Source organism: Athene noctua, chromosome Z, assembly GCF_965140245.1.
Source record: "Athene noctua chromosome Z, bAthNoc1.hap1.1, whole genome shotgun sequence".
NCBI classification, from domain to species: Eukaryota; Metazoa; Chordata; class Aves; order Strigiformes; family Strigidae; genus Athene; species Athene noctua.
In genome coordinates this window covers 19191540-19211182 of record NC_134077.1, presented here as the reverse complement: position 1 = coordinate 19211182, position 19643 = coordinate 19191540, and the positions used below count along the sequence as shown (strand labels likewise).

Here is a 19643-nt window from a genome sequence, read left to right as displayed (position 1 = left end):
CAAGTTCCTGACAGCTTTAACTGGGAAGAGTCCACACAATGTTCCATTAGCATATTTCAATTTTATGTTACACATGGCAATTTATAGGTGTTATTTAGGATAATGCAGTATTACATGGCATTTATGCCTCACTCATCTATTATTAAAAGCACTCTAGCATTTAGGTACCGAAGATCAATAAAACCTCTAGGATATTTATACCATCATATTATTTTAGAAGTGGCTTAGTATGTACTTTGCAATTGCTTTATAGGTAGTTTTTCAGGTACTTTCATTGCCTCTCAGATTCTGCACAATGTTTGTTTGCTTGTAGTAGAAGGGTTAGAGTTGGATAAATATTTGATACTAAACATCAGTATCACAATCATGAAAAGCTAGTTACAGACAATTATGGGGCTATAATTATAATGGTATGCAGTAGCAAAATCTATCCCACTTAATTTCTGTGCCCTTTTGAAAATACAATGAAATCTGGAAGAACGATGTAAATCCAAAGTTACGACAAGTTGCTCCCTTTTAAGATATTTTAATTCTGTCTCAGAGGCATGCCCTCTTCCATCTGCAGCCGACAGCATTCAGAGGCTGCATGTTCTCACGGGCAGCAGCCTATTAATCCTGCACAGTGTTTACACAACAGGCTGGGGCACAGGTTGTATTTCTGCTCAGAGCAGTCATGTGGCACCAACTAAACTCCAAGCTAAAGATGAAATTTTAACCTGTTCCCCCCAAGCCAACTATTCTGTGGCATGTGCCTAAAGTGACATACAGCACAATTTGAACAGAACGCTGCTGGTGATAAACAAGAGACTTTCATTATGTCTGGTCTTTTGGAGCTGGAGGAGTGACTTAAGTATTCCAGCACTATGCACAAATGTAGCCAGAGACTACTGTATGCCAGGGAGCCTGCTGCTGTGGATCCACGGGCTCCTTATCTGCAGCTTTGAGAATTTTACTGGCACCAAGGATTAAATCAACTATTGACTGCTACCAGTGTGAAAAGTATCTGCCAGTCTTCCATGATTCTAGAGACCCATGTTGGTGGTGTCATTTTCTTTAAAAAGATTAGAGGTTCACACTGAGTTGTACCATTTCCTATTTGAAAGGAAACGTTGTCCATGATCACAGCAAGTAAACATTTTGAGCATTTCCTTCTCAGGAAGTGAACGGGAAGAACATCTGACTTTGGAAAACAGCACTGTGTTGCATAGCTTGTAAATCAGGAAGGAAGGGGGGCATGTGGTTATCTTATGGGATATAATTGTTCTGTGGGACCATTCCTTAGCACTATCTTTGAAAACACTGATCATCATGTTCTACATATTTCATGGCATCAAAGATGAGCCATTCCTCAAAAAAGGGTAATGAAAAGCTTCCCAGAACCAACAAAATACTACTAGACTACATGTTCCGGTCTCCTACAGGATCACAGAATCAAGTCCACCTTGTAAAATTAGAATTACATTCTATAGAGAGCAACGAAAGTTTGAGTTTTTGCAGCCTTTCATTCTAATAGAAAACTATAAATGACCCACACATCTGTGTGATGCAAATGTGCCTTTATGGGACAATAAACCTGTTCAAACTGCGTAACTTCAGCAAGCCCCTAAGCATGATGCTTACAGGAATTTTACGTTTTGAATTGCTTGTTTAATTTAAATCTGGAAAATGCAATAGTACTACACAGAAGGATGTAATTCTGCTCTACTCCAGAAAATACAATATTTTTCTCAGTATTACTGACCATAATCTACTGAACATCTTTGTAATCCCTAAACTTATGTTCCTTTCCCTAGCATTCCATGGCTTTTATATTACACAGGGGAATAATTCTTTAATTGTCCCTAGTTCCTGTTAAAAAGTATTGTACAAGTGAAGGACTGTTCTACTTTGGGACAAAACATTTCTGAGGCCAATTATTTATTGTTGTGCTATAGGTGAATACAACCCCTTATTTTGAAAGAATATTCTGGCTTTCCCAATAAATTATTAAGCTGATCTATTTGGTTAAAAACAACAACAATACAAAGAAACTAAAATGAAAGAAAAACCATTTAGTATATGGAAATGATATGCTAGGACTTCTATCATTGGGATGTGGAGGAAAATCACGAATAATTTTTGGTTGTATTTAAATCATATTTAACGTGAAATAAAAAACAGAGATGCCTTGAGAAGCACTAATGGATAATACATTTTATCATATGGAGAGCTTGCTAAAGGTACCTGAATCAAAGCAAAATTGAATTAATTCTGCTATGTTTTATTTGCTCCCAGGGACTCAGAAAGTACTTGTAAACTACTGCAAAAGTCTTTCCTCATCCTGAATCTTTTTAATACCTCTTTAATACACTCTGTTCTTATGGAGATAAAACAGATTATAAAATATGACATGGCATGGCTTCTTAGTCCACTGATACCGTCCCTTTGGAGATACAATCAGGTACAGGTCAAACACCTATAACTGCCTATGTCATATATTAATGGAGATATAATGTCTGAAAAATTCTGAAGGCCACTCCAACATAGCTTTAAAGCTGGGATTAAACATATCACAGTAATCTGCTTTCTCTTTTGATATTCTGCTACACAAGGTTGCTCATGTAAAGGATTAAAAAATATACCCTCATATTAAAAAGCTAATTATCTCTACAAAAGTTTAAAAGAGAGAAGAAAAGCTATCTTGCTTTGCAGTTACATTAAAACGTGGGAAAAGGCCAGGAGAGATATTTGTACCATTTTTTCTCATTTAATTCCTCCTGATTTTTCTACTTTTCTAACATTACTTTCCCTTTACTTCTTTTATCCTTAAACTCAGGATACGCAGCTTAACCGTAAGTATGGTGCTGTGGATTTTCGGGAGAATGGAAAGAGAAGGGAAGGAAATACTTCTGAAAAAATGATACCATAAACTTTGGCTTTTTGCATCTGAATCTTCTGGCTTTCACTTTCAAATCTGCCAAACATGGGACACTGAGGAATTTCTCTTTTGACTTGCCACAAATCTAATGACCATTGTTCATGGAGTGGAAATAAAACTTCTTGCAAGTCTCTAATCAAAACACAGTTTTGAACAAGTCACACCCAAGGTCCTAAGGAGTTATTCTGTAATCACCTCATTCCTTTCCCGTGCAAGAGAAAAACAATGTGAAGTCAGTGAAAGCCCACTGATTTCTATGTGCTCAAACATCCCCAAAAGATGAACATGGAAAAATCAATTTCAACAGACAGAAAGTAACAGTTGTTCCTGTATTTCTATTTTGTGCTCCCAGAGGAGAGGGGAGATGTTTCGTCATTTCTGCTTTTCCCCATTCAGTAGTCATGTAAACACAGTTTCTGAGGAAGGAGACTGTGGGTGGGGGAGACGATATAAACTTTTTGCTACCTCTGGCTGGGTCAGGGTTCCCAAGTAGGGGGCTCAGAGGTGAGGAGAGAAATGGGTCATGTTCTGGGGAGTCAGAAAAGGTAAGAAAGGTAAGAGGGACTGAGAAAATTCCACCTAGGTTTTGCCTTCCATTTCAAGTTTTTCAGCCTCTCTCCTTATTCCATTCTTATCTCTCTCTCAAATGTTTCTGCTCTGTAGCAATCAGACGCCAAAGCTGGTGTTCTTGAGTAAGTGTACATGTGAGAAGAGTGGTAGTTATGCCAAACTGGGTAGAACGGAATTTGGAAGTGGAGATGGGGGGCAGATCATCAAGAGACCTTTTGTGCATGAACTGAGCCACGCAGATGAGGCAGGATTCCAAAATCAAACATAACAGAGGTGTGGCAATGTAAAAATTTAGGAATTGCAGGGTGAAGAAGAGGGGTGAGTGTGCAGTACAGTTGATGGCCCTGCATATTATTCCCATGAAGCCCTTTGCACAGAAGGCAGTGATGATTTCCATACAGCCATTGCCCCACAGTGGGAAGTTCAGGTTTAAGTATTTTCCCAAGATGGCACATGTTAGGGTAATCACCAGGCTAAGGGACCAGGAAGATTTTTTTTTTGCCTTTCTGTTAAATTTGTCAAAGTGTTTTTCCATCTTCCTCACAATATCTGGAAGAACATAATGTTTAAGAATGGGACATGATTGTAAAGTTGTCAGTTCAGTTTATAAGTAATAATTTTATCAGCCAGTGTTCAGTACAGCCAATGGGAGTTGGGTGGTAACTCACAAACCCCAATTAACTTGAAAAATGGTGAGGATTTGCAGACAGAGGTATCCTTTACAACCTCTCACAGTCTCCTTTGTGAAGGCAGGAATTGAATGTTAGGAGCTAACCTGAAGTAGCAAACCCACTAAGTACTGGCCTGAAGCATATCAAATATTATACAGGACCCCAGTAAATCCTTGATTTTGGGAAGGGGAAAAGGGAGAAGTGAAAGGAAGACCCACTTTCTTCCATTGCTGTTAATGAAGTTTTCTGTGTTAAAATGTATCCCAGAGTCCATGTTTTCTCCTTCCCCGAGTTCTGCTGGAATTGCTATTTACATAGTCTGTTCAGCAGACTGTGAAACATATGTCAGATCCTCAGCTGGGGTAATTGGTTGTAGCTCTGTTAATTCTGGTGGAACAGTGCTGATTTATAGCAGCTGTGAATTTGGCCCTCTCCACTTATTATATAAATGCAGCTTCTGCCATTAATAACATGTGGCTTTAACAGCCACTCATTAGTTATGATTCCAAATGTTTAAAAGCTGTATGCTCAGTAGTCCATAGTACAAAATATTGAATGCTGCTCGAAAAAGCTTACAATCAAGGGCTGTCAGAACCATGCATGTGTGCCTTACAGGAGCATATGCTATGAAGTACAAAAGAAGACAAGAAGTGGTCGTGAAGAGGAAGGAAGTGGGAAAGAACAGTGTTCAAACGGCCTCATTTAATGCACTTCTGTCTCTAGGTTAAAAAGTTGGTCAGCCTCCCTAACATTGCTACTTGGTGGCAGACACTGACTGAGTTGTGGTTTCAGCTATTTTGTTTCAGTACTCCATTGACATAAATTCTTGGAATTGAAGAGCTCCATAGATGATGCTTTCATCCCACTTCCCGTAAATCCCTTTTTTCCTTGAAAATGAAACAACCATAAAATGTCTACGGTATTACCTGTGTTTGCTGAGGACCTATATCCATGTTTTTCAGGAGGCTGTTTAGGAAGGCTGTGACACTCTCCCATGGATAAATACTGTTGGACCCATCGAGGACTATGACGATGTCCAACTGGGTTTTACACTCTGCAACACAAATTGCCACATAAGAATTGATACTAACAAGGATCAAATAGATCTCATAGCTCCAGTTACTTTTGTGATGAGTAACAGATGCATATCTTTCTGTAGTGGGGCTGAACTGACGTGTTTGATGCTAACTGTCATTCATCAATTTTTGCATTGTAATTTACATGGTTTGTGTTCCCTTTATCAGCAAGGCACTCTCTTGTAAGCAGAAATTTAAGAATAAGATTAGATCACATAACCGGATCACATAACTGGAGTATTTACCAGTGACCTCTACCTTCTTCAATGTTAATCTGCTCCTCTTTGCTTTTTTCCAAAGAACCAGGTCTTTAAGATTTTTATCTATATTACTAAATTGGGTTTGTATTAGTTCTTAACATGCTTGTCATTATTTTAAAAGAATCTTTTGGCCTTAAGCAAAAAACATAAGAAACTATTTTTAGCAATTGTGTTTGGATGTTACATAGCACTCTAATGATTGTTTACACTGAGATAAATTCCAAAAGTAGCAAGAATTTAGGTTATATACGGACAATGAAAACATTTACTTAACTTGGTAATGCTGGTAGCTAAGTTAAGCAGTTCATATTTTTTGGTATGCCTATGTGTATACATTTGTCTTCTTTGGCAATTTGTATTTTCAGACACACAAGAGAATTTCTGTGGCATGCATACCTTGCACAGATGGAGCAATCGCCTCAATGATTTCAAAAGTGGAGCTGACATTAGAGCAAACTCCAGTTGTGTAATGCAAACGTCCACATTTATAAGCATAAAGTGGTCCACATGCCTTTAAAAGATGAAAAAGGGTGAAATGTTTTTGTTATGATACCTGAGGAAAAAACAGAGTTTTAAAATTGGCAAAAAGTCCTTTCTTACCAGAAAGCCTCCTTTTGGGTTAGTCACTAAGGTTGTTCCAAGAGTCATGTTTTCTTTTACTTCCACGATGTTAGGAACTGAAGTAGAAGCTATAAATAGATTAAAATGTTAAGTATTTGAGAACATGAAAACAAAATGTTAAAGTATATATCTCCTAGCATGAGCTTCCAGCTTCCAAAATAAAACCCAGACTGACATTGGTTTAATCAAATATTTTAGCACCCTTCCTCCTCCTTCTTCAATTGCAACAATCAAGAAAAATTTCTGAGACTGGCTTTTATCCCAGAAAATTTGTCTGAGTTGCTGTGTCAAATAGTTTTCTTGAACTGCAAAAAAGAAAAGAAGTAAAAATAACAGCACAATGAAAGCAAGATATTACTATTCATAGAGTTTTTCTAATTAGAAAACAATTATTCTTTTTTTATGCTATCCTGCTATAAATGACTTAACAGCTTTTATATTTGTTACTGTTATGTTACATTACTGACATTTAGGTTTGCAAGGGAAAAGAGGAGACAAAAAATACCATGACATGTGTATTTAGTGAAATTCATATTAACAGGAACTCTATTCCTGACTACATCACATATCTCTTGACATGAGCAAGAAAGTGATTAATATTTATCTGTATCATATTAAGATGCATCAGCCTGGTTCTGGCTAGTTATGTTCTCACCAGAATACTACTGATGGCATTATGAAGGCTCTTGTTGGCTTTAGAGAGCTTTGGAAAGGCTAATCCACGAATCTATATTCCATGACTTTCCTGGCTCCATGGCCAGGATTGCCAAGCACAGTCAGGTAATGTCAGTCATAATAAAGTTTTGATAACACAGCCAAATGCATATTCTAAAATCATGAGCATGTTTTCCATAGGACAATATGAAGCTTTAAAATAAAATTGGTTTTGATGTTACAAACTTAACTTCCTTCACATGTAACTTTTAAGTCCTAAGTAACTTTGCTCTATCAAAACATTTCTAATGCATATTTACTAGCTAAAAATCTCCTAAGATCTGACCTCTATTATTCCTCCATGTGACATAGCTTTATTTTCTTTCATACCTGGTAAGTTTAGTTTCATGCAGGGTGATTGGTTGTCCCTTCCTACAGGACATTTGTATACATCTCCTGTTCTTTTCTCAGGTTGGCCGACTAACGGTGAACCAATAAGTACCCTGCAAATGAAATAAGTTACCTGAAATTTCTTCTTTCTTAAAAGGCATGAAAGTCAGCAAATAAAACTTACAGAGAGCACAGCAGCAGCAAGTTCCATACTAGGAGTATAAGATGGAGAGCAAGAAAAAGCAAAAGCAGCCATTTTGTCTCCTCTTTATTAAGGACACAGAAAGAAAATGTGCCTATATACCAAATAACATAATAAAATAACATTTTTTAAAATTTCGGTGGAAAACAAAAGCAATATTGGTGGATGGATGACAAGTATTCAAAGTAATACAGAAGGACATATCTGTTTTATTTAATATCTCCTTGATATTTTATATATTTTAGAAGAAAATGTATTTTCAGTGACAAAAGACCAAATGCCAAAGGAGAGGCTCATAAGCACCCTGAAGAATTCATTCTAAGTAACGTAAACCAGCACTGTAAAATACATAATTTTCCTTTCATAATTAAAAAAAGTTATTAAAAGGTTTATTAAAAGAAATTTCAAATTTTTAAAATGTGAAGGATTTTTATCCTGTGCATTTTTTTTTTCAGAATTTGGTGTGATCAAAACTCACTGTTCTCATAGAGTACTTTGTAAGCACCACAAATTAGCATCCACTCCTAAATCCAGTTTTCAGCAGGAAACACTGTTTAGAGATGGACACTGTTTTTGTTCTCACATCTTCATTAGCTACACTAAATAGCCCTGCATTACTCGGCAGATAACAACTGTCTCCATTAACTGTGTAAGGAATAACTTGGATTAAATCAGAATTAAATCACATACTGGAATCAGAAATTCTGCCATTAATAGTAATAGTTCAGAAAGATCTGCTCCTGGACTATTAGAAGATTGTGAAGGGTTATTGAGAGACCCATTTCAACCTTAATAATAAATTAATGCGTCCAGGCAGAAGATATTTGAATAGAATGACGTAACATGTAAAATGTAGCCTACAGATTAAAAAAAGAAAGGAGAATTTAAACCCAGTACACAATCCAGTTTCTAAAAAAAGCCTTATTGGAATAGCTCATTGTGATCCATTAAGATTTTTTCATTACTAATAAACTAAGAAGTGGTCCGAAAGGCTATTTTGTCTTTTGCACAGGAGATTTTTTTAGAGGACCTAAATTCTATTGAGAAACAGCAGCAATCAGGTTCACAGAACATGTGTTGCTGAAAAGCTTTATCTGTGGTATCTAGGTAGAGTTATAGCAGTTGACAAAAAGTATCACAAGGCTGCTTTGTGTATTTAACTGTCAACCTACAGATTTCCTGCTCTGGATGTTGCTATTCTGAAAGCAGCTTGAAAACTTGACAATTTAAAAGCAGCTCTGGAGTTTAATTTCAGAGATGTTCAGATCTAGCACACTAGTTTAGATTCCTGTCTTCCTTCAGCTACTGGAAGAGTCGCCATTTCCAGCTCATATTATTTTCTGCTTTTGAAAGGTTTCAGGACAGTTTACAACAGTACAGCTTACTCTGCAAAACCCAGCTCCTAGAACGGATACCATTTCCTGAAGGTCTAAATTAGCTCAGAGAAGGTCATTATTATTCTCCCATGACCCTCATGCAGATGTATATTTAAACATCCTACAACCTGGGCAGACAAGAGCCAGCATTTTCAAAAGCAGATTCTGCAATTTTATTTCTGTGAACATCCTCTATGACTAGTGAACACTGTGCTGCAGTTGTGGACAGAATTGGAGTCAGACAGTCCCTGTGCTTGCAGGGGGGTTTGCTCGGGCGCTGCAGAACAGTCTGACCTGGCTGTCATGCAGCTATGTGCCTGTTGTCCCAGGATGCCTGCAGGAGTCCCTGGGTTCATTAAGAATGTCAAATTACTAGCAAAGCTCTGGGAAAACCAGAGCAATCTGCAAATAATGATGGAGATCTCAGGATTCCCAAAATTTTTACCATCTAATCATTATTTCAGTCCACCAGCCCTGTGAAGTTTGTTTTTGAAGGGGAAAAGCATGAGCAGGTGTTTCTCAAAAGACCAAGAAGCAATGATACCACTGAGCCTGCCAAAATGCAACTTCTAATTGAGGAAAACAATATGGAAAAGACAGGTTAAGAAGATGCCAAGTTCCAACTGTGACTATATTACCAATGGCAAGGCATAATTATTCTTTCAAAAGGGAAGGTGGAGTACTGTATTAGTAAATGTTTTGACAGCGAAATCTTCCCACTAGTTAAAAAACTCAGTTCAGACAACCACTGATGAAAAAGTTTAGAAAAAAACCAAAAGTAATACAGATTAGTTAGGTAAACCAGGAGCAATTTCATTGCTGATACATTAACACAAACTAAAGACAAATAATGGTTTTATTTGATAAATGGAAAAAAGAGGGCTCAGGCTTAACACAAAATGTTCTCAGCTCCATCAATAAGGCAATTTATCCACTTTGTGAACTAATTTACGTCTTTGAGAAACTAAATGTAGATGACATGAGCAGCAAAATTTATGTCCCTGGTTTCTTTAGGACTGTGCATTAATGTAAGAAATACGACTCATACGTATGGGGCATACTTACAAATAGCACTTGAGTCATTGAATACCTGATAATTTGGAGTGTCCATTTAAGAAAAGAAAAAGAGCTTACCATTTCCCTTCCTCATTTTCATACTGTTGCACCGTGTATCCGAACATGTCTTCCAGAGGGCCACTGAAGGTCATTGCATTTTTCACATCAACATTGGAAGAGCCAACGAGGTGAAAGAGAGCTTTAAAAAAAAAGTAATATGTAGCAATACACATAAACCCCGAGACTTTTAAGAAATCAAGGTTCAATTGTGTCTTAACAAGGGTAGAAGACAGGGTTTGAAAGTAGCATTTTGGACATATTTATCACAGCTGGTACGAGATATAAAATGTACTTCCTCACACATATATACAGAGCTAAATTCAGAGATGTTAGTAACTGGACTTCTGTATCCAAAATCTATTTTGCAAAGTCCATCACTCATTTGTAAATCGCAATTCAAATAACTAAGTAAAATATTATTACCTTCAATAGTAAATAAAATAACATTTTAGTTATTTTTTACTCCTGTTAGCTCCATGCATTACTAATGTAAGAATTTTACACAAAATGTTCTTTCCCTCATTTAAGGTAGTAGTTTCCAAGTTTTTATTAACTTGAAATAACTAATTTTTCATCTGTTTACAGAAGACACAATAAGAAAAGAATAAGGAAAAGCATTCAGATGTATTTAATTTTAATCTATATTAGAGAGAAAAAAGCATATAATTTTCTTTTAATTCTATTTGCAGGAATCCAACATTTACCCACTTAGGAAAAGCTGATCTACAATGGTGGTGTTGGACTATGATGAGATCTGTCATGAGAGCAGATACTTCTTCAGACTGATTTCCCAAACCCTAAAGCTCAGTGATCAGCATCAGGAAAAATACTGTAAAAATATGACTGTATAGCAAGTTTCAGAAAAACGACCTGGCTGAAAACTCCAGCTTGAAGTTATAACCAAAACCCACTGTGAGACTCATTAAGAAGCCAAAATTACTATTTATTTATAAAAATAAGGTTATTTATATTTTCTTTATTTTTTTATTCCTTATAGAGATCTCTTCCATTTTTGTTCTGTTGAAATCAGTTTCAAAAGCAATCACTGACACTACTGCTGCAGAGCTGTGTATTTAATTCACAAGAGTCAAAAACTGAATTTGTAGATCAAGACTACTTGAAAAGACAATTGTACACAACTTTCATTTCCTTTCAAAGAAGCATTTCATGATCATTTGCTAACATTTGACAGTTACATAAAAACACCCAAATCCATAATGCTGCATGTCAAAGCATCTAAATAATGTTGAGTTACTAAAATACATCTGTGATATTCACCATTGAGATGATGATACTCTCATATAAAGTTTATTCCTATAATTAGGCTCCCAAGTGGTCAATACTAATCTGTCTCTCTCAGCATCTTATTTCCTGCTTAATGCAGAAAAATTATCACAGAAGACTATTTATCACTCAGTAGATATTTCCAGTTTCACTGGACAGCAAAAAAGGAAGTTTCATTTGTGTTATTTTAGTTTTTCTTCCTGTAGTCAGAGTCAGGAAATATACAGAAGTGAACAAACTAAAACAGGGTTTATTCTAATTCTTCAGAAAAGATCCATTGCAAGTGATAAGAAAAAATTCATGGCTGACAGTTGGATGGGAAATAATTTGTCAGAAAAGAAATCCATGCATCTTTTGTCTTCCTTAAATATTTGTTTAAACAAACTCTGCTATGCCTGCTCATGTGCAATACCTGTTTTCTTTCCTACTCTCAGTCATCAAAGCATAATTAAAATCAACAAATTAGATTTTTAAAGATTCAGTAATCACTGATTCAAATATTTTGTTAAATTTCTGAGTGAAAGCAATTATTATTTTTGACATCATGCGGGGGATTCAGACCGTGTAATTTAGTCTCCCAATCTACCTCTTAGACAATGAAATGGTTCTAATGAGATCATCTGCTAAAGTAAGTGACTAAGTTCATTATTTAGTTGAAGAAAGGTAGATGCAAAATTTATCCATGTCGATTTGCCTCTTAAAGATCTCCAGAAGTCTGTTCAATTTAGCCCTTGAATAAGATGGACAAAACATCCTTCTAGAGGTGCTCAGAGGCATGTTTTTCCCCCTTTCTCACCTTATGATGATATATAAAACATATTATATGAAATATTAAAGGCCACAGATTCCAGCTCTTCTCTTCTAATTTACTTTCTCCTAAAGCTACTGAAAGTTATTCTGCACTCTGTATATCCATCACTATATACTCCATCATCAGTCCATCATCTGCCGGTAGACAAGGAATTTCCTCACAATGATGCAGTATTGACAACTACTGTGATTTTTACTGAGTGTTCACCATAGTAGATGGTCTTAAAGTTTCCTGAATCTGTTATGTGATATTTTAACAAATACACGTCTAATCCTCATAGCTATCACAGAAAGTTTGAAAATGTGAGATGCTAAATAAGCAGACTAGAAGAGGAATGAAAAATTACACCTATTTGCTACTAACTCCCCAAATTCTCATGCTTCTGAGTGAGATCAAATTAGAACCATCTTCTAAAAAGTAAAGATGGAGGAATCAAAAGAAGTTAGATGGGCCAGAATGGTCAGAAATAAAAAGAAGGTGACTCCACAAGGAGGAAATAGACACATAGACCTTGTTGATAAAGGATGTTTTGTATGCTGTTATAAATATTCAATGGGTAAACTGAGGAAGACAAATCCACTGCAGGTTACAAACCATACAGAACACACATCTGGTTTAGGAAATCCCCTCAGCTGGAAATATTCAGAAATTGGAAGAGGCACATTATATATGCCTTCTCAGTTATTTTTTGTCTTTAGCTACCGGCTTACATGTACTCCTGAAGACATGACACCGGACAAAATACAGTCTTGATTTGATCCAGTATGGCTATCCTTCAGCTCTCTCCTCTTCCCATTCTATCTTAGGCAGAAATCAGCTTTGGTTTGACTTCATACACAAACTGTGTGGCATATTTTAACATGCAAATATATTACATGACCTCCTGTGGTTTCCATGTCCTATTAAACATGAGCATAATATTTCTGAATAAAAGTAATGATAAGCAGTGTAAGATTAACTTAAAAATAATTAATAGATTTAATGGTATCTTACTACATTTTACACTGATTCTGTAAAAGGAAATTCTACTAGTCAAAGATACGTTCAAATCTGCAGACAATAAATGGAATGGAGTTTATCGTAACCCACATTATACTGTTAATTAACAGTATAAAATCTACTGATTTATGGCAACCTAGCTTTCACATTTTGTTTCATTTTTCAGTACAAAGAACATTTTACATGAGCTGACTATTCAGAACATTTAAAAATATCACTGTGACTGTGAAAGCAACACTTTATATTAATAACAATATCTAGTTTGCATTATTCCAAACTTCCACTTTCTGTGTAAGATGCATGCATTCTCATCTATTTCTAGCAAACTTGTGTATATGAATTAAAAAAGACTATTGGCAGAAGCAATGTAAAAAGAAGAGGTACAGGGAAGTTGAAAAGGGTTCTTTTGAGAGTTATGGCGATTAATGAGAAAAAAAAAAATTTTTTTGGTAAGGTACATAGTATTTGACTATATATTTAGTCACAATTAATGTAGGTAAATTAAATTAAGATTTTGAATTATTTCATGTTATGTTAACAGAATGACTAAAAATACTGACTAAAATCTGAAATACAGTATATAAATATTTATCAAAGGATAAAGCTTAAGTTCCAGCTATTAACTTCATGTTCTACAAGAAATGAGGCACTGTAGAAAATCTGGGACAACATCCTCACTACCTCCTGAAACTGATGAGAACACTAGTTGATACATGTGGCATTCTTTGCTGAGCACAGTTTGTACCTATATGTGAAAGGTTCACACTCAGTCACCAGGACAACAACCCAAATATTATTTCTGTTACAAACCCAGAGTAGTAGCTCATACTTGTTCAGTAGCCACTATTTTTTTTTTTTTTTCTGTTTTATTTAATGAGATCTTTTAACCAAACGTTCATGCTGTCTGCCTGGTTATTCTGCCTCTAAACTGTGCAAAACTAGACTTCCCTGGCACGTATCCAAGTGAATGTTGCCTGGACACTCTAACCTTTTCAGAGAACTGCAGAATAGACACTCTTATTTTCCTAGAACAGATGGATATAAACATAACCCGAACTGTAGAACAAAGCCTAATACCTGGCTTTTTACTGATAAAAAATAGATCACCACAAATCACCCACAATAAATGACATCATGAAGACTAATTTAGCCAAGAGAAGAGAGTAAATTAGTTAGGATATTTTACCTGTGTACAGTCTGTAGCAAATAACGATTGTATCTTCCATAAATGGTGGTTATTCTGAGAAATAGAGATGGTTTTTGCAAAAATGGGAAAGGACAATTTTGCACTTTGCATTGAACAGGGCTTACGTGTTGGCTGCACACTATTTCTCCCCACCAGTGTTGTGGTCAAAGTGTTATTTTTGTTCCATTATACACTTACTGCTATAGCGTTTCAGTTGACTTTATCAGTTCCTCTGGATTTTGCAAGAAGAGACTGAAACAAAGCAGGTCTAAGTGCAATCAAGAAGGACCACAAAACAAGTACAAATGTCTTGCAAATGTATGCACAACTAAGAAATGTTGGGAAACAAAAGAAGTTCCTAGCAGAAAAGAAATCCCAGACTTCTTCCATCCTGGAAAATAAAAGAGAATAGAGAAATCTAAACTGAAGATTAAGATAAGATTAAAATGTTTTATGGAGTTCTCATATACCTGGAACTCTTGCAAAAATAAAATAAATTAAAAAATAATATCGCTTTAATGTCTTATACAGCACATATTACATCCAATGATGATGTAAGGATATTTTAAAGATCTGCAAACAGCACTCTAGTACAATACAGCAACACAGAACAGTGCATTTGATCAAAATGTACTGAAAGCTAAGTGACACTAGGAAGGATGTCCTAGTTTATAAGGCAAAAATTGATTGCCTTTAAAAGTATTTTATGCTGATACTGTGAAAGACTACCTGTCTCTGTTGTGATCTTAGAAAACATACAGAGTAAACAAACAGCATGAAAGGAAGCAATTGGGATGCTGGTGACACTTATTCAAGTAAGGGAAGCAGAACTGGGACCATTGGCTTGGCCTCCCACAAAAGCTTATTTTCAAAGTGGTGGCAAATAATACCTTCCTCTGAAATTATAAAATTCTTTCCCTTGAGGAAACTGATACCACTGTATGTTGGCATGTGCAAGCCTGGGCTGCTGCTCTCAGCTAGCCGGAATCAAGCCGGTAGCAGAGAACAGACTGTGTTCCTCAAATAGTGCAGCACTGAGCCTCAGCAGATAAAACCTCCTGAAAGCTGGATCTTTTAGCTGAATCAACACAACACTGTGGATTTGGGTTCGGGGCTGGACTACATCTGGCTGGTAGCAAGGGAAGATTATACACGTTTGCAAAGACATAACTTAAAATGCTTTTAAAAAGCTCAAACACATGAAAGTGGATTCTTTGCTGGACCAGCAAATAAGAGAATCTTCACATTTTATTTTTTGCTTCATTTGCGATAATGTAACTTCAGAATTATACAGTCTTGTCTTATGAAAGAGAGATTTAGTCATAGGCATCCCAAGTGGAAGAAAATAACCATGGCATGGTACAATTGCCATCTGTGAGCTCTGGGGCCACAGTGCTCTGGCCTTATTGTGGAAGGCCGAGGAGGCTGTAGTTGGAGTTCCTGCTGCATTCAGTTCTGGCTGGCTAAATATCAGGGTATTTAAAATAAAACTGTATATTAAGAAAAAAGTTTCAACTTCTGAAACTTTTTCAGTACCCCTTAAATCAAGCCTTTTATTTTTCAAGGCTACAAAAGAACCTTTGTATAATTTTGCCTCCAGCATTTTTTCTTTAATCTTTAACCTTTGAAGACCAAAAGACTGACTTTCTGGAATGAAACCAAATAATTTAAAAAAAAAGGCTTCTTATTAAAAGTAGATAAATATCCCCAAAAGACCAAGAAATATATATTTAAAAGTGGTTTCAGATTCAGTAGCCACATAGTTTTCAAAACCAATTAAATGCTTTGTACAACCCATAAATAATGCTTCCTTTGCTGATTTTGTACTGAATAATTTGTACTGGAAAATAGCTTTATAATGTGGTGTCAAGACTGAAAATATACTGAATCAATGCTTTGTAATGTGGTCTCAAATGAATAACACAGTGCAACCAGCAAAACTTTTTGAAATACAATAGCAGAGACCAGGAATACATGCCCCACTCAGTGACAGTCATCAGAATAAAACTATTTTGTTTAAAGTTTGGAAAGCAGTCCTCTCATCAGCAAAATTCTTAGCAGTTTGCAGTTTCTCACAGAAGGGGAAAAGGAAATATGCAGTTACATACAGAAAGCTGTGAAGTCAGCTACGAAGCTTGTTCAGATGTACAGAGGCTTAGCAAATTTAGCAGCTTGATGGAAGTGAAACTCCTAGAAGATCTGCAGTCCAACTTTTGGATGTAGTTCTTCAATCAACAACTAACTCCATTCAAATCCCTACAATCTTTGTGTTCCCCTCTAGGTCCGTTCTGCTTTGCTATCAAAGATCACTTCCTCCTGAACATCCCACTATAACTTTTTGTTTCCTAACATCTAGCTTTATCTATAAACCTCCCTTAATCTCTTGACCTTTTTTTTTTTTTTTTTTTTGAGGTAGAAGATATTTATAGTCATCTATAATTGACTCAGATTTCACACAGAAAGCATTGTTAAAATGAATGTGTATGCTGAAGTAAACCCCAGAAACTTAAAAGGAGCATAAACAAGGACTCTAACCTATAGAAAAATGTGTTCTTTACAATACTCTCCAAAGCTGCTCATGGACATGTAGGTTCTTCTCTGCACAAAATTTCTGTAGGTTGATAGAAAGAGTCAGGTATGATGTTTCAGTTGGATTTCTACAAGCTTTCTGCTCGCTCAGTTATGCTGAATCCCAGTTTTGCAGGCTGATGTCCTGCTGTCATTTCTACTGTGTAGCCCTATTGAAACCAGCATGGTAAGCCCGGTATAGCTACTGCTGCAGGAAACACATAGTAAAATCCTTAGCAAGTCCCAAAGACTCTTCTTCCATAGTGATTTTTCATTTGACTTCACACTGTTAGCTGGACTGATTTTCTTACACTAACTGGCATACTTCACGTATTTCCAATTTTATTGCTCTTAGGCTAAATGAAAGGCCAAGTAAATCCACTAAGAATCTTGCAGTTTCTTTTAAACAAGTGTGATGCTGAGTATCCAAAGTGTTATTATTCTTATAATGTGAAATAATTCCTAAATATTTTTAAGTCTTCTTTTCAGATTTCCTAAGAAATTAAGTTCTGTAACACTTACTTAACAGGAGGAAGCAAATACAATCTTTTTTTCATTCTTAAGCAAGTAACTTCCATGCCTTTTCTATCTTATATAATCACATAAATCACTTTAAATAATAGTTTCTTCAGTATTATGCCTATGATTCAATCCAAACATATAGCTGGATTGTGCAATAGGTAGCACAATTGGTTAAAAAGTTCTACCCCTCACTACCCTGTTAAGAAAAGAAGTATGACCATCTTTGCATAGCAGCACACTATTATGGTTAATAGTTAACTTAAATGCATCTTTGAATCAGAGATGTATTTTAAATCAGAGTTAAAGCATGAGAAAAACATGTGAAAGCCTGTAGAAATACATCGAATTTTGAGTGAGATGTGACCGTAATATGTGCTCAACAGTAAGTGTCATCCCTATTCTCCATCCAAAGGAGGTTTATTTTGAGAAGATAAAGACTGGTGACATTTATCATTATGCAACATGGCATACACCTTGTATAATTTCAGTTTAGTAATATAGGATTAAGGAAAAAGAAAGCACTGAATACCCATCACACTGATGAATCCTGTGAGTTGAAGGAAATTACTACCTGTCAGTGTTCAAATGTGAATTGCAAATGCCATAGTGTACTTATTTTTAAGTTTCTTTTGAATCCATGCTTTGTGCTTGTGTTTTCCCTTGTCAGCTAGCAAGCTATCTTTTAAAAATAAAATAAAAATATTCTGTCAAGAAAATCAGAGAAAACTGCCAAACACTGCAGACAAATTAATGTACTTGAGGGTGGATATATTGCCACTATGCTGTTATTCAGACATTTAAAAGTCTATTTTCTTTTAAATGAAAGTGAACAATATCACGCACACACACAAATCAATCTATCTGATCAGTCTACACATGAAATCACCTATCTATAGAACATCTCAGGAAGCTAGAAACTCCTTTTGAATTCTGGGAAACGTGATAATCTCAGAACTCATGCAAAAAATGATGCCTAGCTGAAAACTCAGGTTACTATCTCTCTACCAGGACAAAGGACTGTGGTGGGGTTTTTTTGTTTTTTTTTTCTCCCCCCTTCCTGACTTGGCATCATTATTCATTAATTTTTCCTCCCAGTTGTTTTCAGGGATTGTTGGATAATTTTTCACAAAGGTCAGCAGTCTTAATGCTAATATCAAGTGGAAATGCTCTGGTGGCAATAAATGCTTTCTAAATGCAGAACTTCTTCCATTTCTTTCTTTCACAATGGCTATAAACTCCTGTCTTTCATTGCCTCATGCTGAGCATAATCATTGGATAGCTCTCAACCGAATCACTAAAGGCTTCAAGAGGGAAGAAATCCTTCAAAAGCAAGTATAAATATCCTGATATGACCCTCTCACACCCAGCTAGCCAAAGCACCACAGAACTTAAATCCAAGCCAGTGTTTATGTAGTACAGCAAAAGCATATGCAGTCAACATGCATGCTAAAAGTCAATAGCTCGTATTTTATACCTATAATCAATATCAGTTCAGCTGTGATCCAAGAAACTGTAATAAGTGCAGTGGAAGGGAAAAGATGGGAGTTTACAAATATGTATCTTTTCCTTTGGTCCCAGACAACTCTGCTGTGCAGACCAAGCAAAAATTTCAGAGCCAGCAGGGATGGACACACTTCAGTATTACTTCTCAGGCATGTATATTAAAAGGAAAAAAAAACCCCTTCCAAACTATAGTCAAATTGTATAGAGAACACCTTTCTGTTAGTACAGCGTCTATGATAATTTTCACTAGAGCACAAAAGAACATTTATTTTCTTTACCTGAGTCATCTTCTGGTAGAGTAAGAGGGAACCACTATGTTGCTCCAGCTTCCTATGTTATGTCTACATAAAAAAGAATTCCATATTTCCCCATTTACAATATATACTCTCATACTTCAACAAGGACTTGAAAACTCTTAAACTTCAAACTTCTTCTGAGCACAAAGACATACCATTTTTTAGACAAACATTATATAAAGCTAACAGGTTCAGGCAAAATGTAAATCAACAAGCTATTTACAAAACAGAACTCCATTTAAATAGCACAGGGAGATGCTACAACAGTCTAAGATAGAAAACACTTTTACAAACGTAAGTATTCTTGTAAAGTTTAAACCAAGTTTTTTGTACTTAAATAATTGTACTTGCAGTTTTCCAAGAGCAAAACTGGAGAGTAAGGGATGATACCTACTGTTGCTAAAATCTAATTTTGAAAATTTTTTAAAATGCTTGATATTGAGCTTAGACTGAAAAAACCAATTATCCAAACAATTCTTCTTTCCTATTGCATATGTTAATTCTCTACAATGAATCAACTGTATTTTCAATAATATTGTTCAAGATTTTTTTTAAACTTTTTCTCTATCAGTAACCAAAAAACCGACTACAGTGAGAATGGAGTTGATAAGAGATTGCTAC

The 19643-nt window shown here is 35.8% G+C and overlaps 1 protein-coding gene across 2 annotated transcripts in view; it reads right to left on the bottom strand.

The window, feature by feature from the left end:
• Positions 1 to 19643, bottom strand: part of ITGA1 (integrin subunit alpha 1) — a 75742-nt gene that overhangs the window by 37101 nt on the left and 18998 nt on the right. The window contains exons 1-6 of one of the 2 annotated variants that reach the window (XM_074931669.1): positions 19005 to 19047; positions 9872 to 9992; positions 7160 to 7272; positions 6095 to 6183; positions 5891 to 6005; positions 5085 to 5212 (exon numbers count right to left, since the gene is read on the bottom strand). In XM_074931669.1, the coding sequence (XP_074787770.1) occupies positions 5085 to 5212; positions 5891 to 6005; positions 6095 to 6183; positions 7160 to 7272; positions 9872 to 9945 (519 nt within the window). In that variant the 5' untranslated portion in view covers positions 9946 to 9992; positions 19005 to 19047. Of the gene's footprint in view, positions 1 to 5084; positions 5213 to 5890; positions 6006 to 6094; positions 6184 to 7159; positions 7273 to 9871; positions 9993 to 19004; positions 19048 to 19643 lie in introns of those variants that run through there. The other variant, XM_074931668.1, reaches the window with a different exon arrangement.